This window comes from Triticum dicoccoides, chromosome 7A (assembly GCF_002162155.2).
Source record: "Triticum dicoccoides isolate Atlit2015 ecotype Zavitan chromosome 7A, WEW_v2.0, whole genome shotgun sequence".
Lineage (NCBI taxonomy): Eukaryota > Viridiplantae > Streptophyta > Magnoliopsida > Poales > Poaceae > Triticum > Triticum dicoccoides.
The window spans coordinates 144573049-144589114 of NC_041392.1; the positions used below are offsets into that span (position 1 = coordinate 144573049).

At 45.9% G+C, this 16066-nt stretch overlaps 1 protein-coding gene across 1 annotated transcript; it reads right to left on the minus strand.

The window, feature by feature from the left end:
• Positions 1-1947: 1947 nt before the first annotated feature.
• On the minus strand, positions 1948-3993 carry LOC119329151 (ethylene-responsive transcription factor RAP2-13-like). The gene has a single exon (XM_037602159.1). The coding sequence runs from the start codon at positions 3362-3364 to the stop codon at positions 2276-2278; it is 1089 nt and encodes a 362-aa protein (XP_037458056.1). The 5' UTR covers positions 3365-3993; the 3' UTR covers positions 1948-2275.
• Positions 3994-16066: the final 12073 nt, after the last annotated feature.

A 16066-nucleotide genomic window follows, 5' to 3' on the forward strand; every position in this document is an offset into this window, starting at 1 on the left:
TTACTACTAAGGATTTGCTGAAACTTAAAGTAATTTGACTTAGGATAATACCAACATTTCAAACAATTTGAAACGGTGGAAGTATAATCTTTCACACTTTTATGCAACCTGCTACGTTCTGTTTGGATGCCCGTATTGAAGAGCTCCGTATTGAATTGAACTGGAATTCCAATTCAATGAGAAAACCAAAACGTCACGAACATGAATTCGCCTATTTGGTTGTTCACCGAATTGGCTCTTGAAATGTCTCTCTGAGGTCTCAATGCCAAATCCTGTTTGATTTCCAGTTGCCTGCTAAACAGTCAACCATTGCCATCAACGATCAACAGGTTCCTTTGCACTCATCTAATGCGCCCTAGCTGAAGACAAGTAGGATAGGAGTACCATACTGCATACAAAAAAAAAATGCTATTCCATTCCCAAGCTAAAATTCAGAAATTGCAAGCGCCGACGCTGGTCCGATCAATCCATGCAAGCCACTCCGGCTCACCAAGAAAACGACAGTCAGTTGCGCTTGCGTGCTTGAAGTGAACTGCCAATTCAGACAGAACCGGGCCAGCAACCGAGCGAAGCCGCCTGTCGAACCCGCCCCACTCTCGCATCCCGCCAGCTCGCAAGCCACCCCGAAATGCACAGACATCTCACGAGGAAGCCCGCAGGTGTGCCTGGCCGTTCAGAGCCTACGATCTCCACAGGGCCGTCGCCATCGCCGTTGCTCCAAGCAAACCAAATCAGTGTGAAAAAGCTTGCCCACGGAGAGGAGCAGAATTCTTAGCAGCCAAGGGAGAACAAGAACATATTCACCGGGCATATAGATAGCAGTGGTGCTCCTAGCTACACATGTAGTTAATTCCTCGCCTCTTTCTTTCCTCAAACGTTTCACACGCCTCCGAAGGCCACTTGGATAAGCAGATCCGAATTGTTTCATCAAGATCAACAATTTGCCTCTCGTTGTGGACGATCCTGGGGTCCCTTTCGTGGAGGTGGGGACGATGCTTCTGAAAATTTTCAACTTGGAACGGAATATAAACACCTGGAAATAATGAAGCCTCCTTTCGTGGAGGTGTGATTCTCAAGTATTCATGCTTGCAACACCAATTTGAAAAACGTACTTTTTTGTGTGGAAGGTTGGATTGCAAGAGAAGGATGCTACTTTTGACCCAGCGTGCTTTCCCCCTAATTCTTCTTTCGTTACACTATTTCTTTTGCATTTCCAATGCATCAATGCTTAACAAGCTACCTGTAATAAAGTCCTTTGCGGCTAAGGCTGCGAACTGAAATGCATGATCCAAAGAATTCTTAAATCTGGTCAATGGAATAGCTTGGTCGCTGATGAGCTCATGAACAGATATGCATTGCGTGAGGTCGATCGGGGTGCCGGCCAAGAGCCCATCTCCGGTGAAACACTCACAAGTCTCACGATGCGCATGGTACTTGAGTCTCCCTTCCATAACTTACGCCATAACCAAAACCCTTTACAAAAGTTTTGATAAAAAGAAATCTTCAGAAAAGAATGTTAGGCTGGTCACAATGGGCAAGAACATAAGCTAGTAACTTACACACTTCCCTAGACTATGTTACTACCTCCATAGTGGGTAGGAACATCTATGTAGTGTCATGCAACGATGTATTTATTAGGTTATAGACTCATTGTTTCTTGGAGTGTGTGATGTTCCGGTAACTTAGCTAGTTACCACAAGCACCTCTCTCTTCATTAAATATGTGCCACATAAGCAAAGTTGTATTGGAGTGTGTGATGTTACTCCTAAGTTCCTTCTCATTGTGACCAGCCTTACTGTCCTCTCCATTCTACTTTAAATGTCGTTTTGTGATGTTTATAGTAAGGGTTCTTCAGAAATTTTAAGCATTGATCATTACTATAGAGAGAGAGAGAAGTTTCTGGAACAAGATAGATGACAACTGAAATATGCTCAAGATAGATCACAATGAGACTGGTAATAAAATTCAAATCCAGTACGTAGTAACGAAGAGTTACACACATTACACTCTCGACTGGCCTTGCTCGGAGAAAAAACAACCGGCGAAGCTACCAGGAGATCACTAATACAATGAAGTACGTACGTAGCTAAGTAATAAGTAAACTTAAGCTTAAACCCTTCTTGACGACTGCTACTACGACGACGATGGCGAACTCCTTAAACCCTAACCGCAGCGGCGGCGTCCGACGTCTAATATTCCATCGAGCCTTGGCCGCTGCAGGATTAATTACACTGCTTAATTAATTCATTCATGGAGCTTCCGTTTGCTCTGGCGATCACGAGAGGATGGAGTCCCAGTCGATCTCCCACGACGGGCACTTGTGGAGGTCCTGGTGGAGGTGGAAGGCGTCCGACTCGTCCCACGGCGCCTCCGAGAAGTCCAGCTTGGCCATCTCGTGGAGCGGCGCCGCGGGCTGCTGGTGCTGCGGCGGCGGAGGGAGCGGCGTCGAGCCGGCGGAGAGCACCGACCCGTCTCCCTCCGTCGACGACGTCGACGTGGAGGCCTTGGGCGAGTCCGGCGGAGCCGACTTGGACGACGGTGCGGCGGCGATGTTCTGGCAGATGGAGTCGAGCTTGGCGTTGACGGAGGCGTGGAGCGGGCCGGCGAGGTGCGCGCCGCCGCGGCGGAGGTTGGGGAAGTTGAGGCGCGCCGCGTCGCCGCGGAGGCGGAAGGCCGCCTTGTCGTAGGCGAGCGCCGCGTCCTCGGCGGTGTCGAAGGTGCCGAGCCACAGCCGCGTCCGGTTCTTGGGGAGGCGGATCTCCGCCACCCACTTGCCCCAGTGCCGCTGCCGCACGCCGCGGTACAGCTTCCCGGCGGCCGACGCCCCGGCCTGCTTCATGGGCTGCGCCCGCGGGCCGAGGAGCGACGCCGAGAACCCCCTCTGCTGCTGCTGCTGCTGCTGGAGGAAGAGCTGCGCCTGGATCTGATGGATCTGTTCTGGGCCCAGGCTGGCCAGCCCCACCGCGTCGCCCGCCGACGGGTACGCGGCCGCCGGCGAGGCGCTGTACTGCGAGGTCGGCGGCAGAGGCGGGAGCTGCGAGAAGGACGACGAGGTGGTGGCGGGGGCGGCGGGAGCAAACGGAGCTTGAAGCGTGGTGTAACTGTAAGAGGAGGATGCAGGGAAGTAGCAGGATTCTTGGGGCAGCGGAGAGGAATTGTAATACGAAAATGGCGACGAGGTGGAGGCGGAGGTAGAGGTGGCGTAGAATGAAAATGGCGAGGTGGAGGTGGAGGTGGAGGAGGTGGGCGAGGAAGCGCTCCTGATAAAAGGTTCGAGCGCTCTCATGAGCTCCTGGTCCGAGGAGGAGGACGACGAGGAGGAGCTGAACTGGTTCGCGGCGCCATACAGATCTATGGCCGCCATTGCCAACCAGAACAAGATAAAAAAACCGAAACTTTTTGTGCAGAAACCGAACTAAAATCAAAGAGATAAAAAAAAAAGCCCTGTTTTCTTCAATAAAAGCGAAGAAGAACAGGGGAGAGAGACCAACTGCTGGCGCGAGCAACCTGAAGGGGCTCTGTAAAAACAGCCCCGACGCCGGCTCGCGAGAAAGGCTAGAAAAGAAAGGCTAAAAAGAAGAAGACGGAGCGAGGATCCAGAGGAGTAAAAAGGTTCTCCGGATCTCCGCTCGTCCGATCAAGAAGAACAAGATCAAAAGCTTCGCATGCGAGCGAAGCGGAAGCGGAAGAAGAAGATGATGAAAAAATGGTGTCCAGGAACCCCTTCTCGCCTGATCTAATAGCAACCAAGAGAGGCCCCGGAGGAGGGGAGGTCGGGGAGGGAATCTTACCTGCGGTCGCCGCCGGGGTGGCGTGGGTGCTCCGTCGTGTTTGCTGTGTTTGGGTTTGGGGAAAGATCGCTCAGCCTCGCCGGGGGAGTGGGGTGCCTGGGTCGTGGGTCGTGGGTCGTGGATGGGATGGCCGTGGGTGTGCGTGCTTGGTGATGGTGTGGTGTGGTGTGGGGGCGGGTGGCGGGTCTCTCCTGGGGAGCAATGGCTTCCGGCGGGGGCTTTATATAGCGCCGGAGCGCGGGGAGGAGGATGGAGGAGGGTGTGAATGGATGAATGAACCGTGGACGACGACGACGAGACCTCGCGCCTTGAAAGGGTGGGGTTGTGGCTGACGTGCGGGGCCCGGGAAGGAGTGGTGCCACGCGTGTCAACCGTGGCGATGCATGGTTGACCTGGCCTTGTTGTGAGTTCATTCATTCATGCCCATCGCATGAGCCGCCGTTTGCTGGTGGAATCAATGCTTTGAGGTTGATATGATGAATCAACTTCTTTCCTTTTTGAATTTGAAAAAGGAGGATTACCACTGAGGTAGAAATGTTTTGAAGAATAAAATTTACGAAATATTTTCTGCCTTTATGAGTTTTTTTTGCTTTCTTTTCCCTTTTCTAGATTAGGGTTCCTCCCTTTCTTTCTCTTTGAGGGCAAGATATTATCTTAGACGTTTTTCTTTTGGCCGTCAAAAAGGGCAATGGAGTTATCTTGGATGCTACACATAGCCCACTTGTCCCAAAGAAATGGATATGAACAGCTTCTTTCTTTTTGAATTTGAAAAGGGGGGAAATTTGAAAAAGAGGAATAGTTTTGAGGTAGATATGTTCTGAAGTATAAAATTTAGTTAGCAGCAATCGTCCCCTCCTTCCTTCTCTAACTGCCCCAGAGCGAAAAAGGAGGCGACCCACGTTCCATCGTTCAGCCGCCGGCAAGACCGGCGGTTCCCTCCTCTCCGTCGGCCGGTCCGGCGGCGGGAGAGTGAAGGAACCCCGAATCTGGGTCTCGGTGTGTTGATAGTAGGGATAGTTTGACTGGGCGGCGTCGTCATGTTGGGGGAGATGGTGCCCATTTGGAATAATCGTGCCGGCGCTCATTCCCCTTTTCGGAGAGGTCTTGGGCGGAGCCGGTGAGTCGCTGGAGGTATGTGCTCTCAGGTATTTTGATCTGGTGGGCTTTGGTGCTCGGGGCGTGGTCACCGCGGCGATGGTGGTGACCCGTTGTTCGTGCTTTTGTCCCCCGTCTCTTTCTTCGTCGCGGCGAGATGGGGTCTGCTCTCGCCGTGGAGTGTCTGGGGGCCGTGCTTCGGCGGTGTACGACAGCCGGTGTTGCTGGCCGTGCAGGAGCCCGTGGCGTTCAGATCTATTGGAGACCTTGCTAGAGACGGCTATTTCGTCAGGGCGTTGGTCCTCAAGACCTAAGTTTGGAGACTTTCCGTCTGCTATGGAGATTCGTCGGCGATCATGTGTAGCAGCGACGACGGTGGCGTGTCCTCGACTCATTCCGGCAGATGCGACGGTTCAGTGGCCCCTCAGTGACTTTGTTGTAATTTTTTGTTACCTTTGTGGAGTGCTATTTGTATCTTGCTGGGTTTATTTATAGATTGGTGGGCCTGTTCGCAAAAAAAAAATAAAAAATCGACACATTCGTGTGCATGACTACTTTGATTTTGCTGTTTCTTAAAAAAAGGGCCTTTTCAGTATTAAAATTATTTGCTTCTTTTCCCTTTTCCAAATCTGGGTTCTTCCCTCTCTTTGTCTTTGAGGGCAAGATATTATCTTAGATGGTCTCTTCTTTTTTTTGCGTGAGAAAGGGCAATGGAGTTGTCTTAGATGCCACACATAACCCACTCCTCGCAAAGAAATGGTAAACTACGTGGTGGTGTTCGTGCATGCACTAACTAAATCCAAGTGCATGCACATCTCGAATCGCCCTTTCCATCCAAAAAAAGTAAATGGGAAAAGGAGGCGCGCGATTTTCTTGAGAAGCATGCGTTCCTCCATGGCACGCCACTAGTCCAGCACTTCATTCATTCTCCGAGAACAACGCATAAAGTGGAATTTTGGACAGTACCAGCCACCTGTTGAATTCAACTCAGACCAAAAAGCAGCAGCGCACGTCCATCGGCCCAGTTCATGCGCCACCTGCGCGACCAAACGAATCGTAGGGGCCGGGCACACGGTTTGGCCCCGGCCGCGAGCGTCACGTGGCGAAACTACTAGCTGCTCGGTGGTGCCTGGCTAGGTGTGTGTGTGGGTGAAATTTGGCGGCGTCGATCGTCCCGCCGCTGGGACCTCGGTGTAGAAACGGAATCGACTCGGCAAAGACAGGCCAACGCAAGGGTCCAGCGCTACTACGGAACGGATAGCGACGTTGGGGGTCACTGTGGGACGGACAGTGAAATCACGCGGAAACTGGACGGGGAGCGATCGGTGCTCGGAGAGGCGGGCGGAGACCCGATCAAAGGAGCCGGGCTCGCGTCGGCGTCGATCCAACAGTTGGTCAGTCACAAGAGAGCTGGAGGGTCGATGTGATTGATGTTGCTGCCGTCTGACCGAACGTGTGGCGCGGATGCGTGCCACCCGTTCCACGGCGATCGCTCCATCGATCGATCCACGCATGTGTATGCGTACGCGAGAGTATGCAGCGCGCGTGCGGTCGTGGTGCCTAATTTCGCGTCGATTCCACTGGATATTTCTCGCGGGTGGAGCGGCAAGTTGGCGTGCAAGTCGCGAGCCATGAGCAAGCACGATCAAGGTCTCAAAATTAATGGCTCCTTCTGGACCAACCCAAGCTCCGAAATAATCAGTTGTGCCATGCCATGCGCATATGGGTGATGTATGGCCCGTGCATGGCCAAGCCGGAGCGCCTCGGCCGCGCCGTGGGGCGTGCTCGTGACGTTGACATGAGAATTGAGAAGAGATGCCTGATCGATCTTGTTTGATACGGCATGGTGGTGCTCCATGTGGGGCTTTAATTCGCCCCATCGTCGATCGGGCCATGCGATCGACATGTCAATGCCGATCCAGCGAGCAACTTGGTACCAATATAGGGACGTGCGTGCGTGCCGGGGAGGTTGGGTGCCGCGGCCGATAGGGCGTCCGGTCGTCCCGCGAGTCTGCCAACGGCCGGTGACGCCCGGGTGACGGCATGTACACGCAGCACACGGGTAACTTCCAAGCGTTTTTGGATCATCAGCACACGGGTAACCTCACCGTCCTCGTCTACGCACTAGTGCAGAACCGGACAATAGCACCGGTTCGTAAAGGCCTTTAGTGCCGATTCCATAACCAGCACTAAAGTGTGGGCACTAAGGGCTCCCCCTTTTAGTACCGGTTCAGCACGAACCGGTGCTAAAGAGAAACCACGTGGCACGAGCCAGCTTCGAGGGCCGGGAGCCCTTTAGTACCGGTTGGTAACACCAACCGGTATTACATATTTGTGGTTTTGTTTTATTTTGTATTTTTCAATTAAATTTATGTTATCAATTTAATTTAGGATTGTTTTTACGTTATAATGAGTTGTAGTCGTCGTCATCATCATCATCATCATCGTATATTAATAAATAAATAAACTCTAGCTAGCTAAAAATCATCGTAGTCGTCTAATTACCACTATTTAATCATCATAGTCATTACTGCTAGCTATCTAATCATCACCAACACTGACTAGCTTAAAGAAGAAACATTCACTGTGTAACAGAAGCAAAGATATCATCGAGTTCAACATAATCATCACCAACATCGAAGTTCAGGACACGGACATGAGACACTAATTAAGAGCATGAACTAGTGCTACTCCCTATTAGGTAGAATAGCATAGAGCATGTATAGCTCTCCTGATTCATCATACTGGAGCATGCAGATGAATCTGTCTTCTAATTTTGGGTTGCGCTTCTCCTTGCTGTCCCCTAGTACTTCTCTGCGATCGTTAACAATTTTGCTCCAATCTTTCACTATTAAGCATTTTTCGCTTTCAGAAATCCTGAATGCACTCATGTGTAATATAGGATATCTTGGCCGTAAGCTAACCATTGACATGTCACCTTTAGTCTCGATCCACTGAGGCACAACTGTCATCGAAAGTCCCTGTTGAAGAACATCGTATAGTAATTAATATACTAAGCAATTAAAGTTTAGCTTCAAAAATAATGTATGCAAAAGATGCACTAATTAAGGACAAATAGTTAAAATCTTACCATCTTTCGATTATAGATGTGACCCTAGTTCAATACGATCACCATTGGTCGCACGTTTTGAGTAGTAACATTTCTAAGTTCAGGAAAAAAATTGTCTTGACAGTATTAAGATCCTCAAGCCATGAAACATAATGACTTATCTCCTCGCAGTTTAGTTGAGCCCCGGGGCAGTAGTAGGTCCTGTCTACCAAGCGCCGGACATGTTTACTTGAACCGAAATAAGCTGATAATACAAATTAGTTGTCAACTATTTTTGAATAAACTGTATCAAAAACATAAACATATGCATGCATGGTTGAGAAAAACTCACATAATGGTAGAACTGGAGGCGTTTGCACATCGACCCAGATGTCTATATTACCTTCAATATCATCTTCCGGACGAATATCAAAAGTGACAACCATACCAGGCTCAAATGCATAAGCTTTGCATAGTGCTTGCCAAGTTTTGCATTCAAAATTGGTGTATGTGTCTCCATTATATAATTTGACGTTGAAAGTATGCCCATGCTCCGTCTTCAAGTAAACTCTCTTTACCTCCATATCATCTATAGCACTAAAACCTATCTTATCCAAGACAAAAATTCTTGCATGGCAGGGGATGCGCTAGTAGAATAGTGAAAATTTAAAATTATAAGTTGAAGCAAATGAAGCATAAGTTTTGCATTCAAATAATAATTGACAAAGTGACTTACTGTATCAACTTCGAATGTCTCATCCAGCTTGATGCTGAAGCGCCTACCCGTGAAGCAAATGAAGCATAAGTAAAAAAATGTGTGTGTATGTGTGTGTAGTTTGTACGTATATATATGTGTGTATGTGTGCGGCCCCGTACGCCGCCGCCCCGTACGTACGAGCAGGGGCGCCGACGTACGGGGCGGGGGCGGCGGCGTACGTACGGGCGGGGGCGCCGCCGTACGGGCTGGGTGCGACGACGACGGACGATGGCGCGGCGGGTATATGCGAGAGCGAGAGACGTACGGGACCGCGGCGGGACGACGACGGACGGCGGCGCGCGGCGTTCGGGGCGGCGGCGCGAGACGGCGACGACGACGGGCGGCGGCGGGGACAGCGACAACGACGACGGACGACGGGCGACGGGCGGCGAGGACAGGTTCGAGCGGCGCGCGAGAGGTTGGAGACGAAAGAAGTGGGGAGATCTAACTGAATTTTCGTAAGTGTTGTATATATAGGAAAGACCTTTAGTACCGGTTGGAGCCACCAACCGATACTAAAGGCCAACTTTGGCCAGGCCAAGAGGCGGAAAGAGCAGGCCTTTAGTATCGGTTGGTGGCTCCAATCGGTACTAAAGGGTGGTTTTTAGTACCGGTTGGAGCCACCAACCGGTAATAAAGGCTTCGCGCTGCCACCCCAAAGTTTAGTCCTACCTCGCCGGGCGAAGGGCAGCCGCACTGGTTTATAAACCCAGCCGCGGCTACCTCTTCAAACTCCTCTATATAGCAGGCTTGTGGGCCTAAACTCTGCGCGCTGCCCTGTGAGTCTGCTGGGCCTTTAAGGCATGTAATTGCACGCCTGTGGCCTAGCAGGCCCACAGGCCAGTGCCCCAATTTTTTTTGTATAGTTTCTAATTTTCTGTTATATTTATTTTCTTCTATTTATTTGTGAGTAGTTTTATTCATCTAGTTTGTCAAAATTCAACATTTTCAGAGTTCATTTTGTAGTGATTTTCAATTTCACGGTCATTTTGTGAACGATTGAAAAATAGCAAATATAATTTTTTTTCTTTTCTGCTTTATTTTTTCTTCTATTTATTTCTGAGTAGTTTTTTTTTCTGCTATATTTATTTTTTTCTATTTATTTCTGAGTAGTTTTTTTATATACTTTTTTCTTTTCAGCTATAGTTTTTTTTTCTTTTCTGTTATTTTTTCTTTTCTGCAAAACCTGATGGTCAAAGTCTGGAGTTATAACCAAAGTTTTAAAAAAAGAAATGCTGACGTGCAATTAGTTTTTGCCATAACAGAAGAAGTCCGGAGTTGTAATAAGTTATTAAAAATAAAAAAGAGGTGCAATGCTCGTTAATTTGCTTCAAGCCTTTCGGAATAGTGTAAACTGCACTGCGCGTAGCTCCGTGCAATCTATCATATTCCTGAAGGCTTGAAGCTAAGCAACATGAGCATTGAGCCTCTTCTTCATCGTCTCTGCACTCAGGGCATATAAACCGCTCCTAGTCCCTCTCTCTTGGCGAGGTGGGACTAAAAACAGCTTGCCATAACCTCATTAAAACCGGTCCGTGGTACGAACCGGCACTAAATGGTGATGGTGAGGCCATAGCCTGACCGCAGGCTGACACAGCTTCTTTAGTACCGGTTCGTGGCATGAACCGGTACTAAAGGTTCGCCACGAACCGGTGCTATTAATCGCCGCCACGAGCCGGTGCTATTGTACACATTAATGCCGGCTGAAATTCAAACCGGCACTATTGTGCTTCACGTTTGATCATTTTTCTACTAGTGACGTCTACGCTCCCTTCTGGTCTACATATATCACCCGGCCGGACGGGCTACAATTTGCAGCAGTGGTTGCTTTCACCGACGGCGCATTCAGTTGGGCTCGCTGGTATTAATGGAAGGCGACCAAAACTGTACTATTCCCTTGCACCCAAGGAATATGGAGGAATTGTTGTAGGCCTCTAGTCCGAAGTCATGCACGCAGCACCAAAGTTGCACCGCAGTCCGTAGATGTGACCTTCGTTAAAACTTCCACTCATGTTCCTGCAAGATGAGGGAGGGCAAAACGAAACCGACCGGCCGGAGCCTCCAGACCCAGAGACCAGACTACCAGAGCCTCAGATTCAACCGAACTGATGCCCTAGTACAATTTAGCTCACCAACACCATATCTCCCACTCATTATTGCCAACTAGTTAGCCAAGAACTTCGTCCTTGCAAGCATGATTTTTTAGTTAATTATAAGGAGATAGGGATGGAGCACTGAAGATTGTGTCATCTCATCTCCTCTGTTCATGCCAAATCAGAAGGCACCCTAGCTGCACGTTTCTTCTCCATTCGTATGGCTGAGGTAATCTTGTTGTACAAGGTACAGTTAGGCATGACTAAACGGATGGCCCTGAACGCTCTCTGAGCTAGGGGTCACATCATGGTTGACATGATACGTTTGAAACAGCATATCTCCCCAATATACAACAGTGATCAGATAAAATAAATTCCCTAGATTTCTTCTGTTCTTTCTCACACCACATGATATAGCTAGCATGCACCCTGGCCTGGCAGTTTTCCTCAAGCAACAACCACCCAAACTTGCAGGTGCAACGGCAAGAATCATTCTACACACATATTTCTCTATATAAAAGGTCAATTGCCCCATGTACAGGTTATCTGTTGATTCTTTTTTACTTGATCGATGTTATCTCCTATAAATAAGTTGCCAATAATGTGATCTGTTCGTTTTGACACTAATATAAAATCTCACCCTTTAAAAAAATAAAGTTCGTTTTTGTTTTATATAAAATTTCACCCTAACACTTGATTACTAGAGTTTCCTGATTAGTTTGAGAGAACAAGAAGAATATGTGCACATTGATTCGGCCAGACCCGGTTAGGCCATGTACAACGTACGTGAGAGAATTTGATAATTGGATGCTTGTAGGAAAATGGTGGTCAACACATGCCATCATGGATGGAGCTGACAGTTTGATGCATCACACCTAATGTTTATTTATTTATTTATTTTCCCTGCGTTTTTCCACGGCACGGAGGTTGCCAATTATACAAGAACTCTAAACTCTTGGCACGAGCAGCTTAATATGAACTCTATCTACGTGATAAAGCTTTGAGTTGGGTACTATGAATAGTTTATATGGGCTAATAATTTGAGTGTTAAATTACTATTGTCTATTATCTATACCCCTATATGGTGTAGGAATAACTTTGAATATGGGCTGTCGGACGAACTAGATCCGACGGCAGGGTGGTGGAAAATCCAAACGTCGATGACCGTCCGAGTTCCTACTCATTACATCAGACTGTGACATGTATACTATCTAGAAGTTTCCAATGAATGAATAGGAAATCTGATGTACACCCATTCTAATGTGTGATGTAATTGCCCCTTTTACTATCTGCTGACACTTATCCTCTATTCTAGACACTTAATGCATTTTCTTGCTCCAATAGTTTTACTTCCTTTCACATAAAAGTGTTGTCATTTATGAGATTACCTTGTGAAACTTTGTTCAAGGTGGAAGACTTATTATGAACCACTTCTTGAAGTCTATGTAACTTTTCAGATAGTTTCTACTCCCTCCCTTCCTAAATATAAGCCTTTTTAGAGATTTCAATAATGACTACATATGGATGTATGTAGATATATTTTAGAGTGTAGGTTCATTCATTTTGCTCTGTATGTAGTCGGCATTGGAATATCTAAAAAGACTTATGTTTAGGAACGGAGGAAGTACCAAATGTCGCAACAATAGCTATTTTATGGGGCATCCTATGAAATTGTGTCCTTAAGACAATGTATATTAAACCCATTAAGGAGCACTAGAAGGGCGGCCAGCCAGCTATGCTATATGGCGCATGCTAGTTGGCCGCTATAAGGAAGTTTTTGAAAGTTTTTTGGAGATTTTTTTAGAAGATGGAAGTGAGACTTTTTCCCTTTCTCTTTTTGGGAAAAGTTTTTCTAGGTTTTTCCTTTTCCTTTTTGAGATGAATGTTATGTCCACGTGATGCGAGAAACTTTTCTTTATATTTTTGGGAGGAAGGTGGATTTTTTCTTCTTCTTTAAGTTGGAGAAACGCATGCACAGGTTCCTCAACCACTAGTTAGTATGTAATGTGGTGCGCACAGAGACATTACACCGAGACCCACATACTTGGCTGGTGCAAACATTTTAGCTCATGTACAAAATGACCTAAATGGTGTGATTTTGAATAGAACCATGTAAATTATTTTAGTACCAGGGGACTTTCCATAGAAAAACGGGTGATTTGGACTGGCTCAGGGTGATTTTGATGATTTTGAACCCGAAGGACATGCTTAAGGACTAGTCCATTTCATTTCACAAGTTCATGGAATAAAATCCTCCCACCCATAAGGCTCCCGGTGCCATTGCCTCTTGTAATACATAATTTGCGAGTAGATGCATATGGCGTGTTAGTGCTGCCATATTGTTTTAGAAACTTCACACCACTTTCCGAACACTCGTGGTACAGCCTCATTTCCCTGATTCCACCTAAACAATTTAGTGTGCATGCACCCAAATCGTCCGCAACATCAAGTTGTGAAATTCTTTGCAACGTCGCGATCGCATCAACTAAGTTCAGAGATTCCCTTTGCGATTTGGGTTGCACAGATCTGGCCGGGCTCCAACGTACGAGCTGTTGAGACAGTACTAAGAAGCTAGGTGGTAGAACATAAATTATCACCTTGTCGCCGCATGCATGCATGTGCCTAACCCTAACAAGTAACTAAACAAGCTCATCGTTGACTCTCTTAGCAGCTCTTCCACACCAAATTAACCGAAACCAAAACATGGTTAGGTCCACTGAACCTTCTTTATTCTTATTACCGCGCGGGAAAGGTCCACTAAACCTGGCTGATAATTAAGCAGTCCCGCGATCGGTAGCACCGGAGCTCGGGAACCGCGGCTGCGCCGCAACTTGCAATCGGATTGGGATCGATCGATACAGTTGTTGAATTGCCATGCACGGCGCGCGCACTGGCTGCTAGTGCTAGGATCGGTTAAGTTACCACCCGCACCCGCGTGCAAATGATTCCAATCTGGCGACAGTATCTGACATGAAATCCCGCGTAATCCGCGCCCCTAATCACTTTCAGTTGAAGCAATGGGTTGTTTAAACGCAAGTGAGCTAGCTTAGTTGTGGATTAATGGCGTAATGCATCATCATTGGAAGCTAGGGCCGATCGCTAGCATGATAAGCGTGATAATATTGTCAACGAGCAGCTAGCGGATGCTCTCCGAGGGTCAGAGCTCTGATCAATTGGTTGTTAGCTCGTGCCTCGGGGTCAAGACTAGCTCAAGACTCAACACATGCGAGATGCAACTCTATTGAAATAGTATGTGCAACTAGGCACGGGATGTCTGCTATCGATGCTTGTAATGTCAGCCCGTACTGACTGTCACATTAGTTATCTATACCTACGTTGGGTACTTCATACATTCCTAAACATTAGACGTATTTGGTTTCGCTAATACAAGTCTAAGTCTTTGATCAACAATTACTCCGTCAATACATTGTTTATATATTATGTAAAAACCACATTCTGAATATGAATCTAATTCTAACAATTACAGTATATGTCACATGAAATACACATTAATGAAGTTACTATTGAAACATTTGTCTTAGAACTAAATATGTCTTATGTTTTGAAATAAAGGGAGTAACGATTTCTTGTGAAGTTTTGTCATCACAATAGGAAAGTCGTGAGGAATTTTTTTTATTTATTTATTTTGGAATCTTTGTAGTTGTGTTGTGCGATTCTGATTGGTGGTTGCAATGAGTTGCAGTACATAAATTAGCTGGTGGGGCAAACAAAAAAGTCGACGAATTCCAACAATGCATTGTATCCAAAATAAAAGGAATTTTTTAGTCCCTCAAATATTACCAAACTCTATGACTAGTCCCTCAACTGTAACACTAAACACTCTTGGTGCCTCAAGTCTCAAATCCATTTTGATTCGGACATTTGGCGCATTGAAAGTGGTTTGATAATGAATTGGCAACAATCTCATCTCACACATGTGGCAGCCAACTCATCAGAAAAATAATAGGAATTAGAAGAAGAAAACATGTCAAAAAAGTATGTTTTTTAAGAAACTAAATTCTCTAGAAAATATCAGAAAAATATTCCTCCATTTGGAAATACTAGACATATTCAGTTTCGTTAATACATGTTTTTGATCAACAATTACTCTGTCAATTCATCATATTCAGCATTAGACGTATTTAGTTTTCCAACACTCCCTCCATTCCTAAATATAAGTCCTTTTAGAGATTCCAATGTGGACTACATGCGGAGCAACATGAGTGAATCTATACTCTAAAATATTTCTATATACATCTGTATGTAGTTTGTATTGAAATCTCTAAAAAGGCTAATATTTAGAAACGAAGGGAGTACAAGTCTTTGATCAACAATTACTCTGTCAATACATTGTTTATATATTATGTAAAAACCACATTCCGAATATGAATCTAATTCTAACAATTCCAGTATATGTCACATGCATAAAATACACATTAGTGAAGTTACTATTGAAACATTTGTCTTAGAACTAAATATGGCTTATGTTTTTAAATAAAGGGAGTAACGATTTCTTGTGAAATTTTGTCATTACACAATAGCAAAGTCGTGGTGAATTTTGAGTTTTTTTTTTTGAATCTTTGGAGTTGTGCTGTGCGATTCTGATTGGTGGTTGCGATGAGTTGTGGTGCATAAATTAGCTAGTGGGGCAAACAAAAAAGTCGACGAATTCCAACAGTGCTATGTATCCAAAATAAAATGAATTATTGTAGTCCCTCAAATATTACCAAACTCTATGACTAGTCCCTCAACTGTAACACTAAACACTCTTGGTGCCTCAGGTCTCTGATCCATTTTGATTCGGACATTTGGCCCATTGAAAGTCGTTTCGATGATGAATTGGCAATAATCTCATCTCACACATGTGGTAGCCAACTCATCAGAAAAATAATAGGAATTAGAAGAAGAAAACATGTCAAAAAAATAAGTTTTTTTAAGAAACTAAATTCTCTAGAAAACATCAGAAAAATATCCCTCCATTTCGAAATACTAGACATATTCAGTTTCGTTAATACATGTCTTTGATCAACAATTACTCTGTCAATTCATTGTTTATATTGTGAATGTGAACCTGATTTTAACAATTATAGTATATGCTTCACATAAAATACATATTAATGAAGTTATTATTGAAACATTTGTCCTAGCAAACTATATATGTTTTATATTTTGAAATAAATGATTAACAATTTCTTGTGAAGTTTTGTGGTTACACAAACAATTAATAGGAAAGTCGTGCGGAATTTTTGGAGTTGTGTTGTGTGATTCTGGTTGGTGGTCG